General features: G+C 48.8%; 1 protein-coding gene across 1 annotated transcript in view; it reads left to right on the top strand.

The window, feature by feature from the left end:
- PODXL2 (podocalyxin like 2) overlaps positions 1 to 13,409 on the top strand; it is a 32,534-nt gene extending 19,125 nt beyond the window's left edge. Inside the window, exons 3-8 of the mRNA XM_085072593.1 lie at positions 864 to 1,750; positions 2,783 to 2,857; positions 5,807 to 5,963; positions 6,847 to 6,908; positions 8,549 to 8,728; positions 9,061 to 13,409. Coding sequence (XP_084928719.1) covers positions 864 to 1,750; positions 2,783 to 2,857; positions 5,807 to 5,963; positions 6,847 to 6,908; positions 8,549 to 8,728; positions 9,061 to 9,270 — 1,571 coding nt within the window. The 3' untranslated portion in view covers positions 9,271 to 13,409. The remainder of the gene's footprint in view (positions 1 to 863; positions 1,751 to 2,782; positions 2,858 to 5,806; positions 5,964 to 6,846; positions 6,909 to 8,548; positions 8,729 to 9,060) is intronic.
- The last annotated feature ends 689 nt before the right edge of the window (positions 13,410 to 14,098 follow it).

Here is a 14,098-nt window from a genome sequence, read left to right on the forward strand (position 1 = left end):
TCAAGAAAGATGAAGATTGATTTATGCTTGCTGGATTTGTGCCTGCCACTCTGAGCTAAATGTATCTGATCTTCCAAATACTTTCCTTTTCCTGGGGTCCCAGCTCCTTGTTAGATTCCAGAAGAACCCCCTGCCTGCTCTGACCTTACATTTGTGAGGTGCATCTCCTTCAGCATCTATGTTTGTCTAGCAACAACACTTCCATTCATGGTCAGAGCCACAGAACAACAGGGGCTGGAATTGAAGGGAGGGGAGTTATATTCAGCTGCTGTAGCAAAGCAAAATTAATGCAGATGTTTGTGGGATGACTGTTCTGCTCTGAAGTGCTGTACAAACAAAAATTTTGCATTTCAAAGATGCCCAGGTTGATTCAGGGTTTGGTGGTATTACTTGGATGTGCCAGGAAGGAGAATTTGGTTTTCCGTGCTGTAGTTTCTCTTCTCTAGTATTTCCCATTTAGCTTGTGGCTGACTGTTGCTACCACCCCATATCTTTCTCAATCCAATCTGAAATGAATCTCTGGGGTGCAGCTTGATTCCTAACACTCATAACCTCAATTTAGAGATGCCACGTGTCAGAACTGTTATATGTTAGTGTCTGTGAAAGTGTCTTGGGACAGAAAGATGTGGAGAGAACAAACACAGAAATAATCCCTTGGGAATGTGGGTTCCCTGGGATGGGATGGGGAGATGGAGAAGTGCACATATTGGATGGGATTGTTCTTTGCTGTGGCAGGCTGCCTGCTGTTAGAGGCCTCTGCCATTTGACCCCCACATGTGGCAGGACACATATAATGGGATATTCTCTCCCTTTCAGAGTTCTTAGTTCAGATGTGACATGAAGTCTTTTGGATCTCTTTTTAGATTACACCTTTCCTGCTACATCTCAGAAGGCATTGCTGAAACGAAACGGGACACAAACAGACAATTGGGAAATGGCCACTGTCCAGCCACCGGCAGAATTTGTGGAGCCTGACTTGCACACGCCTTTCTCCACGCTAGAGGAAGAGGAGGGGCTGCTCCCTATAGACCACTCAAGAGGAGGAATAGAGAGCCTCCAGACCTCTGGACCAGAAGTTACATCTTCTGAACCAGCGGACCAAGAGGACTCCTTCTCCCTTCTGTTTTCCACAGCGTCCGCCAGGCCAGGTGTTGTGACTGAGGCAGCCATAGGAAGGCAAGAAGAGGACTCTGTTTCTCCAGGCTTAGACCTTGGGAGCAGCATGGGACCAGGTCTTCTACCTGTGTCCTCTACTTTTTCTACTACTGTTGCTGCAAGATCTCCCAGTGTTTCAGAAGAACTCTTTGAGGTGACAACTGGAGACACTTGGGCTGCTGGGGGAGCAGATTCGGAGCTGACTGTGGCTACCACGGGAGCAGAGCTTGCAGAGACCACGGTGGAGGCTGGTGGGGAAGAGCATTCAGCCAGGGAGGAGGTCTCGGAGCCCACGGTGCAGTGGGAGGTGCCAGAGCCCACAATGCTGACTGAAATGGAGCAGACAGTGGAAACTCCTGTGGGGACACCTTCTCCTGCAAGCAGCTCCCCAGGCACCCAGACTCTCCCTGGGAGTGAGCAGCACCCCCCTTCTGTGTCTCCGTGGGACAGAGCTGATGAGGCTGCACTGGGTCCCATTTGGAATGACACCGAGTCAGTCACTGAGACTGTGGCTGCAGAGAGGAGCTCGTCACCACAGGCTGGGGATGCCCGCATGGCCATGCTGCCAACTGAGCTGCCCTGGGACTCAGCACAGGTCACACTGGGAGCAGGGAGTGGGCTGGGAGGTTGCAGTGAGGATATTTGGGTAGCTCAGTCCTGGGGGGGGTGTTTAACCCTGTCGCTAATTCTGACTGCTAGAAGTAGTTTTTTCTGTTCACCCAGTCAAGACTGAATTTTCAGGAGAGTTATTCACAGCAGTTCTTAAGGGTATCCATCATCCTTGGTGAATGCCCTGCCCCCTCACATCTTCCCAACTGCAAGAAATCATACTTCTGATAAACAGAGGCTGAACGCCTTCCCTCTGGGGCACGCACAGCAGAGAAAGCTCCTTGTTTCCTCAGCCTGGCTTATTGGAAGTGTCAGGACAAACATGGCCCCAAGGATTTCTGGAAAGGGAGTGAGAAAAAAGTGCTTTTTTTTGCTGCTGCTGTCTGCAGGGACCAGATGCAGAGCAGGTGGAGCAGAGTGCAGTTACGTGTGAGGATGCTGGTCTAGGAGAGCCTGGGGGAGAGGAGGGGTGAACTGCAGTTCCTGAATCCAGCAAACTGGCAGCTGGTTAAGAGAAGATATGTAGCAGGAGCTGACTGGTGAGAAAGTACCAAGCAAAGCTTTTAATTTTGCTTTCTGCCCCATGGTACCCAGGAGCCTGAGCAAGTGGCTTAGCTCCTCTGTGCATCCTATCTTTCCTACAAAGTGCTGCCCTGTCTCACCAGTTTGTTTAAGGACTGCAGAGGCTCCTGGTTAGCTTTTGTGTTAAGTGCTGATAGAGCTGCAGGCGAGAGAGCTTTCCTCTGAGAACCTGTGTCCTCCTTGAGTCTAGATGGAGATGGAAGGTCAAGCTGAGCTGTGGCAAGCTGGCAGAGTAACTTTGTCCCAGCTCCATGAGGGAATCACTGAAATGGGGATTGCTCCTTAGAACAGAGAGTTAGAGGACAGTGAGGTCCGTTGAGAAGTGCTTCTGGGAGTATGGCACAGCCCCTTGCTTCTGTCCCTTGTGTACCCTGTGCTTTCAGCAGCAGAATTACATTCATGCCTGAACCCAGCTGTCTTTGTCTTGTCTCTCCAGGTGATCTGCAAAGACTGGAGCAACCTTGCGGGAAAGAACTATATCATCCTGAATATGTCGGATAACATTGACTGTGTAAGTCAGTCCAAAGAGATCTGATGAGGTGGGGGGAATGGTGCTTAGGAAAGTGAAGGCAGGCACAGCTCTTGCTGTCTGCTTTCACCACAAAACATCTTAAAAACACTAAATCTCAACTTAACCTGTAGAGGCTGTGAAGAGAAGGGGAGGAGGACAGAAATATTCCTGTTCTACAAAAGGGAAAAAGAGTGGGTGGAGAGAGATGATTTTGCTCAATGTCTAGCACATGTCAGTCCCATACTGGATTTTTTCCTAACTTCTGGCTGCTAGTCTGTGCCAGTCAGTACCTGGATTGTCATGAGACATGAGATCTTTTAACATTGCACCTCTTGCAGGATTGAAGTGCAGTTCTACTTCCTTCTCTTCCTTTTCCTTCCATTCCTTACAGCATATAGTAACGATCCTCTGATGGCTCAGAGGAGTTGGGACTCCCATTTGCACTGTGCATGGATAAGTATCAAGCAGTTATCACTAAATCTTCCTTAAGGGTCTCTTCTCCCCACCCTATTATCTTGTGTGTTATCTGGGTCTGTTAACCAGCCATGCTCTGCTAATCCAATGCCTGTCCATCCATCCTCATAAAGCTGCAGTTAATTCATGAGCCCAGAGTCCCTTGTGGATCCCTGGTAAAAGGGCTTGTTCACTTCTGCTGGGCCTTTTATCAGGCACTTAAAAACCAGTTGTGAAAGGCCTGGGGTCAAGGTGCCTTTCATAATTCTAAGAAATTATTATGAGCTTGACAGCCTGAGACCAAAATGTTTCATTGAGGAATTGTGTTCTGGCCTCATGTGTCTGCACTCCTGCTTTGTGGGGCTTCTGCTCAGGGCAGAGCCAGCTGGTTCTGTTACTGCAGGGTTGCTCTGTGGCCCTGACCTGTTGCCACTACTGTGAGGTCTTGGTTGGTTTATTTCTCTTATTTTTAAAGGTGACCTTTCTGGGGGCAGGGAATACAGGGAAATTCCTATACACAGTGACGCATGCTGACTGCTCTAAGAATAGATGAAAAGTCAGTCTCTTTCCTCCTGTTGTAGGCAAACCAGTGTGGAGGGTTTTGAGTATCTCTGCTATGGTTCACAAGTGTAATGCACAAAATGAGTCCTTGAAAATCAGAGTCCTTCTGCCCTGTTTCCTTCACTCTCTCTCCTATCTCTGTGGACTTTAAATACTGGATAATTTTGTAATATGTTGTAGCTTCCTTCCTGTGGTCACTGGTACTTGTGTTGTTTAAACCTCTGTAAGGGTAAGAACTGAAAAGCAGATGTGCAGATGTCTCTTGATCAAATTATGTCTTTGCTGTTGAATCCTCAGTTCTGCCTTGCTGGAGGAAGATGGTGCCCTGGGATAGGCAGGACTGAACTGTTTTTCTACTTGATTTCATGTTTCAAAACATATTTCCCAGTGAATGATTTGTGCTGTACTACCCCTTATTCAAAGGGACATTTGTCGACATACATATTTAACATGAGCATCGCATTATTCCCTGCCTCCCATTACCATTTTGCATGAATGAAGCTGGAATCAAGCTCTTCTCCTTTCCACTGATGCTGATGCAGTTTGTTTCCTACCCTTGGTAATTTGCTCAGTTTGGGCACCTCAGCTACTGTTTGCCTGTCCCTTTTGTTTTTTGGTTGCTGTATCTGAGCTCTGCCATGTTTGGGTTTCTGGGGTTGTAAGGGAGAGCCTGGTGTTGCAAATGCTGTAGTTTGAATTAGTGTGAATGGGGATTCCTCACCTATTTCAATGTTTTGTTGCCATGATCTCAGGTGGTACCAAATCCCACTGAAAAGCTGAGAGAGGAGGAGGGTGCTTAGCCCCTTCCAGAGGGTTGCACCTTGGCCTTTTTGTGTATAAAAAAATACACTTTGTGGCACCAGGCTTTTACCTGCCCCTGGGGTGATGTCTCTATTGCCTGGTTAAGCTGGAAGCCAGTTTGTCTTCCCAGGGGGCTCCAGGGAAGAGAATCACTTCAGTCTCTCTCTGGGCAAATCTCCCACTCGACATACCTGGGAAGTTTGCCCAAATGAGGACTGCAGGGTCTGACCCAGCTGTGGTACCTGGCTATGCATCGGGAGGTGACCTCCACCTTGGTACAGGTGCATTCAGGCTCCTTCACTGCTCCATCCTCTCCACCATGGAGAGTTCATCAGTGCTCTGCAACCTCTGCTTTCCCCATCACCAGAAACATCTCACTTCTGTCCTCCTGCTCTTGGCTCAGCTGCTCCCCCTTCCTCTGCCTGCCCCAAAAGAGAGCCTCAGGCTGGCATGGGACCATGAGCTGGAGCTGCAGCTGAGCATTGTGGTGCTGCATCACGGTGCTCCTTCCTCACGCAGCTCCTCCTGCCTCCCCATACCAAAACCCATAATTTGATGAGAGGAGGCACTGCCAGGCTCTTGTGATTCAGGCCCCAGTCATCGATGTCTTCTCCAATTAGGCCATTTTTGGCACAGGCCTGTGCCTGCCCTGAGCGCTTCAAATTGCCATGGCAACAAGAACTCTCCATTTTATTAATCATCTGTGTGGCCTTCAGGTTGGCATGGCAACTGGAGATAAGAATAGAAACACAGGAGTGAGAAAGCAGCAAAAGAGCCTGCCGAGGGATGGCTGGAGCATGTCAGGCTGAGCGGCACCCGCTGACCCAGCGCTGCTGTGGGGAATAGCCTGGCTGCTTCCTTCTCACCTTACACAATAATGTTGCTTCAGGATTCCTCTGTGCCAGGGGAGCTGGGCTTGGTGTGGACATGTGGCAGCCACAGGAGCTGAGGAGGAGGGTTGGTGCGTCAGGAGATGTTTGTGACTCCAGCCTGGGTACTGTGCAGGGAAGCATTGCACCAGGTTTAACACCGCTGGCTTTTGGGCACAAGTGAGGTGTTAGCTGTATCAGACCTGCAGTGCTACAGCTGCCTTGTCCCCCCCATGCACTTACCAAGGTTTCTTTCCTGTGGCAGGAGGAGTTTCGGTTGGAGAGAGGTCCCCAGCTGTTGGCACTGGTGGAGGATGCCTTCTCCAGGCAGGCAGAAGGGCTGCAGGAGCGCTGGCTCATCTCTCTGAGCAAACCCAATGAGAATGACAAGCACTTGCTAATGACACTGGCAGGGGAACAGGGTAAGTGCTGGCTGAAGGAGCCTTCCTGTGATGGGGAATGTATTTAAGGGGCTCCTGAACAGAGCTACACATTCATGTTGGAAGGAGCTTTTGCTTTCCAGTCCATTTCAATCCCACCAGTTCCCAGTGTTCATTGGACTTGAGGGATGGAGAAGGACTGAAGACATGAGACTCTTTTAAATTTGCCTTCTGCCTTGTCCCTCACTGCTTGCACAACCTCCATCTTCTGCACTTTGCCTTCAGCTTTGCTCCCTCCCTGGACTGCCTTTCCCTAAGCATGTGTCAGCTTTCTCCTGATGCTTATGTACTCCCCTCCATGGCAGGATATGACAGCCTCCTCTTGGTTCCCCTCCTAACCTATCAGTTCTTAAGTCTTGTCCGAACTAGGACAGTCCTGATAGTGCCTCCCCTCATCCCCAAAGAAACAAAAGCTGACAGTGAACATGGGCTGGACTGGAACATTTTAGCATCTCTTTATTCCTGGCTTTTTTTTCCTCTACCGCTTCTGCGGCCTGCTTAGTGACAGAGACTTCTACTGTTGACATTATGGCCTCTGTGACCTTTATGAACCTGTCTCCATGACTTTTTGAGTGCTGCTGCTTGCTGCCAGAGCAGACATACATCCTGAGAGCTTTGGTGGTGGGGAGGGTACCTAGGTGGCTCTGGTATCAGTTCATCCCTGGATTTTTTTATTCCTTGGAAGAGTATTTGGAGGTACCCATGTCTGTGATCCTGTGTTCTTTCAGCCTCCTGACATAAAACACCAATGAACAAAATAGTGTATTCCTGTGCCTCCATCCTGTTGGGGATTTTAGACTGATGAATACATCTGACTGAGTAACCTGAGCTGAGAGCAACACTGATCTCTTCCTCTACTTTACAGGCGTTATCCCTACAAAAGATGTTCTCATGGCACTGGGGGATGTTAAGAGGAGCTTAGCTGAGGTAAGAGCCTGTCTGCCTGCATCCATTTGTTAAGTCCGGTTATGCAATTAAAATAAGCAACTTGCAAACTGAGAGCATATCTCAGTCTAACCAAGTGCTGAACCAACAGCAGGCAAACAGATGAGTCAGACCCTTGGCAAACTCCCTTCTCCCCTCACTGGTAGTTGCCAGGCCATCAAATGTCTTCTCTCTTTAAGAGAGTAACTGTGGGTTATTCCCTCCCTGCTTTTCTGGCTTGGCTGTGAAACTGTTTTTCACACATTGATTTTGCTGGAATTCTCAGTGTCACCCCTTCTATACTATTGTCAAGAGCAATGTGGATGCTGCAGAGCCCCACATTTGGCCCTGCTCCCCCTGCAGCTGTTTTAAATACATTGGCTTCTCTTGACACGTTCACATGCCTTCTGCAATTCCAGGGTCTGCATTTCACTCCTTAAACAGAGGGCAGGCAGAGGACCTGAGTCAGTAAATGCCAGACTCCTCTGCCAGCTGCCTCTAGACCTCACATATTCTAACCATGGGCAGTTTGGAAGAGGATAGAGATGAGGGCAAATCAGTCCCATGACCTCTGGCTTTGCCCCTTCATCCTACAGGATATGTAGACACTGAGGGGCTGATTCTGCTTGAGTTTTTTGCACCACTGGAGTAATTTTGCTGATTTTAACAGCAGGGTCGGGCCACTGCCTTGCTGGCTGTTTGCTCTCAGGTTTTTCCCTGACCTAACAAACTGGTGCAGTTAGACAAAGCAAATTAAGTGCTCAGTGGTGTATTGATTGGCTTATACCAGAGAAAGTGCAAAAAGCCAACTCTGTAGAAATTGTGTGACTGAAGTATCAGCACCTAGAGCTGTCCAGAAAGAAGGATTTGTGTGGTTGCAAGGTTTGACTCTGCAACTGTGACCCCATGTTAATGTGAGTCCTACCAGAGCCTCCTTGCCACATACCTCTGACTCTCTGGCTCTGTCAAGAATGAAACACTGCTCACTGTGCTGCCCTTGCATGAGCATGAGATTGCAAGGAGGAGGGAGGATATCCTCTGACACTTGTCACACTTGCTATTGAACTGATATGTAACCTGTTTCAAATCTGCCAAATCACTGGGACCAGCGTTGGGCTGTTTGCTCACAGCCACGGGGGGCCAGTTTCTAGGGCAGCTATTCCTAAGCTTTTAGGCTCAGTGGGCAGCTGTCCACTTTCAAGACCTCATAAAGACCACTATGCCCTCTTAGGACCTGAGCTTTAAAGGAAACCTATTTGTTAGGGTTACATTCTCTGCCAAGCAGTTACCAAGGCCTCAGAACCCATCAGTGGTCCACAGTTTGTCTTGGGAACTCTCAGTTGGGACAGTTTTTCCCATGAAAGCCTCCTTGTCATACACAAATGTGTGATCCTTGTGCAGGTGAGCAAAATAAGATTGTGCCTACTATCATTTGTTGACATGTCAGCTTTGATGGAAAATGGTGTTGTGTATAGTTATGTGTCTTTCAGTCATGTAAGACATTGTCAGCCTGACTCTCCAACCCTGGCTTTTAGTTCCTCTGCCCACATTCATGGTCCTGGACTTGGACCCTGTAAAGTCTGAACAGGATTTCCACCTGCCTGCAGGCCAGGACTTTCAGTGTACTGCTTCCTTCTTTCCAGATTGGTATCCAGAACTACTCAACCACGACCAGTTGCCAGTCGCACCCCAACCAGACGCGCAGTGATTATGGGAAACTCTTTGTGGTGTTGGTGATCATTGGCTCCATCTGTGCCATCATCATTGTGTTGGGGCTCATCTACAACTGCTGGCAGAGGCGCCTGCCCAAGATGAAGAACATGGTGAGCACTGGATGGGTGGAGAAGGTGACCAGACTCTTTGCCGTTTTGATGGAGGGGATTGGAAAGTTAAGAGGGAGATTATTTCCCCTGTCCACTTATAGGACATAGCTGGGTACACTTCTGGAGCAGCAGTGGAGTCCATTCAGGTGTAAGTCCATTCAAGTGTGCTTAGAACAGCTCATTTCCACTGCGAGGGTTGGGCTAGGAGTAAATTTACCTTTTCCCACTGACCCCACAAAGTTCTCAGTGACCCTCATAGCCTGATTGTGCTTCTCAGCAGCATTAAGACCTGTCTCCCTTTGTCTCCATTTGTGTCCTCTGGTCCCTGGCAGTCGCACGGTGAGGAGCTGCGCTTTGTTGAGAACGGCTGCCATGACAACCCCACCCTGGACGTGGCCAGTGACAGCCAGTCGGAAATGCAGGAGAAGAAGCCGAGCGTGAACGGTGGAAACACCATCAATGGCCCTGACAGCTGGGATGTCCTGATCAATAAGCAGGCGAGCGAGGATGTGGATGTGTTTGAGGAAGACACGCATCTTTAGAAGAAGAAGGGAGGGAACCACCCTCTTGAACACACTTGTTTCTCTCCTATCTTGACTGACGGACCATGGGATCAGGTGGCTTCTCAGGAACTTCTGAAAACATTTGAACAGGTCTTTGGGCAAGTTTTCCCTGTGGAAGTCCTGAGCCTGCATCTGAGGCTTGGAGCCAGGAGGATCACTGAACCGAGGGAAGCGGGAGGGGTGGGTTTATAGGTCTCTGTGTGTGTGTTCCTATCAGTAGCACCAATGCTTTCATCACCTTTAAATGCACTTACTGTAGCTCTGTGGTAGTGGCTGAGAGTGGGTGGACTGGAGAAACCAGATGGTGGGGCTGTCTGCCCCCAAGAGTCCGGATCTGGGGAGCAAATTCACTTTCCAGGTCCTGACCTTGAGATCACATTCAGTCCGTGCAGGTGCAGTAAAATCTGTGCATTCTGGATGGAGGGGAGCCAAGATTCCGTCAATGTCCTGGGCAGAGTTTGCATTCTCCATGTGAAAACAGGTTTTCTAGTGCTCTGGCATTCAGCTACTAACTGTGTGAGAGCTGATGTTTACATTTGGGGAAAAACACCCCTCCCACCCACTCCCTGCTATCACCTTCTTTCACCCCATACCACAAACAGCCCCACTCCTTTTTTCAGCTCCATAACTCCAAGCTGAGCTTGCAAAGTTTGAGCACTTTACCCTTGCACAACTGATTGCATAAAATTCGGTGCCATGGTGCAGCATTTTAGATGGAAATGTGCTTTAGGTTGGAGAGTTGCTCAAAAATGACGTTTACATGCCTCTTTCACAGCAGCCTGGGAAATCAGCAGGAAAATATCCCTTGTCTAAGTGTAAGTTTTAGACTGGCTGGCCTTCTCCACTGCAGTGCTATTTTTCAGGATAGTTTGGTTTCAGTTGGTCATTTTGTGATAAAGACTATGTGAAACTTTTAAAATAGGGAAACAAGTAATTTTCTCATCCTTTTGTTTCAATTTCAGCATCCTGCCCTGAGGGAAGGGTGGAAGTGTTTAATATCCCACAGGTATAAATTGGGGTAACATCTTTAAAATCACTGCATTTAAACAATGTAAGAGCCAGCTCTGATGAGATGAGAATCGGATGTAAGAGCTCCCCAATGAATGTTTCTCAGGTGTGCCTCAGGCAACTTTGAGGCTCCAGCTCCCTGAAGATGTGTGCTAAAGGCACGTGAATATGCATAATTGTTCTCTGAGCCCTGCCTAAACTACTGTCAAGCCTGAAATCCCAGAACATTTGTTTCTTCTGTCATCGAGGGATTGAGGGACTCGCTTCGGTCAGAGGCACCAGTACTTCTCTCCCTCGTGGTGATCTGCATTTTTGCTTGCTGCGAGATGCAGCTTCACACTTGGTCTTTAAGGGAGCCTTTGTACAGAAAGGCCCCAGTTGTGCAGCCTGATGCTGAGCCTGTAAATCTGTCACTGTATGTATAGAGACTGTTAGCATGTTCCTCCTTGGTGTGTGTGCCTAAAGTCAAGGTAAAAGTCTGTTGTTGCAGTTTGTGTAGCGCTTGGCATACAAACTGAATCACAGATCACCTCAATGTAGGACCACTCTGATACCAGTTTATTAGGGATTGAAGAAAGGTGATAACCTTTGGTTTCCTATCCAGTTTTCAGTGGTTTTAGCCTGCCTCCATATCTTTCCCAGTGTTATGTAGGAGACAGTGATCATCAGCTCCTTTTATATCTTGGTAGAGTTGCAGAGATGCTCAGAGTTCCTTCTCCTGTCCCAGCAGCTGGTAGTGGGGGTCAGTCCATGTGCATGGACAGCCACACATGGCCCTCTATGACCACCCCTCACTGATGGGTCTGTGCAGTGAAACTGCACAAGTCCACTGGCTGTGTTGAAGGCACTTCGGGGCTCACAGGATTAAATGCAGATTGTTATGGTGAGTAAATTAAAGCATGGAGTTAAAATTTGAGTTTGTATAGCACTTAGCATAACAGGGCCTGGCATGCCCATGGCCTTTAGGCAGCTGCACCGTGTAAATGTTTCAAAGTCCAATAATCCTCATCAAATATGTTTTCAATGCCCAGTGGCTGTTAAAAAGATAATGCCACCAATCAGATGTGAATCATTTCACCCACAAATTGCTTCCTTGGTGCATGTCCCTGCTAAGAGCTGCTTTGCTGCCCTGTTTTCTCTCCACTCTCCTAATTCAGAGAACAACAAGGCACTGATACAGCAATGCTTTGGGCTGGGCTCAGCACCTCCCAATCTCATGTAAAGTCTTCAAACTTTAAAGAAACCAAGGGGACTATGTGTGCTCAATAACGAGCTAGCAAATTCTCCTGATTTGCTCTTTGGCCTCTTGTGGCCTGGAGGTTTTCCAGACTCTCTTTTCTGTCTGGAGCATCCAGGTGGTCTGAGAGACTCTTTAATGGTGGCAGTCATGAGGCTGAGGACACTTTTCTGCTGTCTCTGACAGGGTGCACCTGGCTGTATGATCCCAGTTTAGCTTCAGAAATCTACTGGTTGATAGAATTTCACTTTAGTCTGGTGATACTTTTTATCCCTTTACAGTTTGTTTTTTCTCTGTATCATCTTTTTGCACTAGGCTGATCTTGTCAAGTCGATTGCACTGTTGTCCCTCTCCTGCCAGCCCTGCAGAAACAGGTCATCTCCGGGGACCTGTGGGCTGGGAAGCACTGTAGACAGGCTGTTGGCAGCCCACTTACTCTGTTCAGTGCTTGCATTTCCAGCTCTGTGCAGGGAGGATGTAAAGAGGAAGAAAACCTTTGTCTTAGTATTTGTAACAGGAAGCTTTTCTATCACCCTAATGTAGTTAAACTTCTTTTTAATAAAAACTGTCAAAGCTGGACTTCTCAGAGCAGTGTGCCAGGCGGCAGTGCAGATGCAGGAGACAAAGGAATTCCTGGAAAACTCTTTGCCACCTACTCGGACATCACCATAGTTCCGTCTGCCAAATGTTTGGTCGCACTGACACCTGGTGGTGGTTGGGAGTTGGAAACGAAAAATTTAAAAAAAAAAAAAGAAAAGAAAGAACTTTTCCCCTCTCTTAGCTTTGGATATTTGTTTCCTGTGACTTGCCTAGGATAACCTGCTTTATTCACGAGGGGCTGAATGAGTCGACTGTGAGCAGAGAGGCTCGTACCAGGCATGTCAAGGATGGTTTGTGTGAGGATGTCCCTGTCTGCAAAGGAGTGAGAATGGGACATTCTCTGGAGTCACCGGTATAGAGGCCCTGGATAGCAGCACAGGGTCTCAGCTCCATCTTCCTGCTTTGTCTGCCGCTTGCTGCCTCTGCTCCTTGGGACCACAGCTAGAATGCAGAGACTTTGCCTTGAAATGGAGGTGGTTCTTCAGAGAGAGCACCAGGTGCTGGTGTGAAGAGTGCAGTGCCTCGGGGAACACCAGTGATGGCATCGTCTGGATGCACGGGCAGGATCAGAGTGGCTCTCCATCTCTGTGGGATGGTGGCCAGATGTGGTCTGGCATGGCCAAGCTGCAGATTACTCTGAGGTGTCACCCACATATCTGGAACTGTGCCTGTAACATGGAGTCTAACGTATCAGAGGGCTCTGTATCCTGCCTGCTGCCTCGGAGTATGAAGGGTGGAAAGAAACAATGAGGAGTGACCTGGTAACTGTGCTGTGAAGGATGTCATGCAGCTTGAGAATACAGTTCACGATACACTTTAAGGATCCCTCTGGCAGAGGATATGATGTGAAATGAAGGTGTGAATTATCCTAAGGACTATTGCAGCATGACTTCAGAGCATTGCAGCAGGGTCCCACTGCAGCCATTGCCGTCAGCATCTCGTCTGTTCCCATCTGCCTTTGCAGCCATGCAGGAGCAGATCTCTCCTTCACAGAGGGTTTGGGACAGCTTGAACAGTCAGACACAACAAGCACCTTCATCTGTGCTGGCTCATGAGAGCCTCATGTGCTCATCTCAGATGACAGCCAGGCTTTGAGCTGTTCTTCTCAACACCTTCATTCCTGCTGGACACAAACTGTCTGCAAGCCCTGGCCACTGCTCGGGATTGCTGCTGGAGAACTCTTAGAAACACTTGTGTCTGGCCCTGGAAATAACAGGGTTGTGGTTTTGTTTTCTTTGCAATAAAACGCACCTCCTGGGTGTCTGAACACTGACCTGAGCACAGTGCTTTGATTGGCTAGATCTTCCTGAATTCATGTCTGCTGTATCTGGTAATGCAGTTTTGGCTAGGCTCCCTCTGCTGGGGTGGGGGCCGTCAGCCTGGCTCCCTTCCTCACAGTGCACTCCTTAATTCTTCCATCACAGCTTTCTGTAGAAGCCCTGAGCCATGCCAGGTGCCCAGGCTGTGGAAACAGGATTCCCCCATGGGGTACTTTACCCCTCTGGTACCATCAGGACCAGCCCACGATACCTTTCTTGCTAGAGTGGCTTAGCACAAGCCTCTGTTCCCCAGCAGAGCCCCTGCCTGTGTGCCCAGCCCTGTGCCACATGTGTCCCTCACAGCTCTCCACCATCTCCCACACCTGCTCCAGGCCTGGACCCCATACAGAATCAGAGTTATGAGGGTTGGGAGGGACTTTGGAGATCATCCAGCCCAGTCTCCCCACCAAGGCAGGGTCACCTAGAGCAGGTGACACAGGAATGTGCCCAGGTGGAGCTTGCCCTCTCTGGGCAGCTGTTCCAGTGCTCTGCTACCCTCAACATAAGGAAGTTCTTCCTCATGTTGAAGTAAAACTTCTTGTGTTTTAGTTTATGGCCTTTGCTCATCGCCCTGTCCCTGGGCACCACCAAAAAGAGTCTGGTGCCATTCCCTTGGCACCCACCTTTGTACGGATTAATGAGA

Source organism: Lichenostomus cassidix, chromosome 12 (genome assembly GCF_008360975.1).
Source record: "Lichenostomus cassidix isolate B80296 chromosome 12, HeHo_3.0, whole genome shotgun sequence".
Taxonomy (NCBI): Eukaryota; Metazoa; Chordata; class Aves; order Passeriformes; family Meliphagidae; genus Lichenostomus; species Lichenostomus cassidix.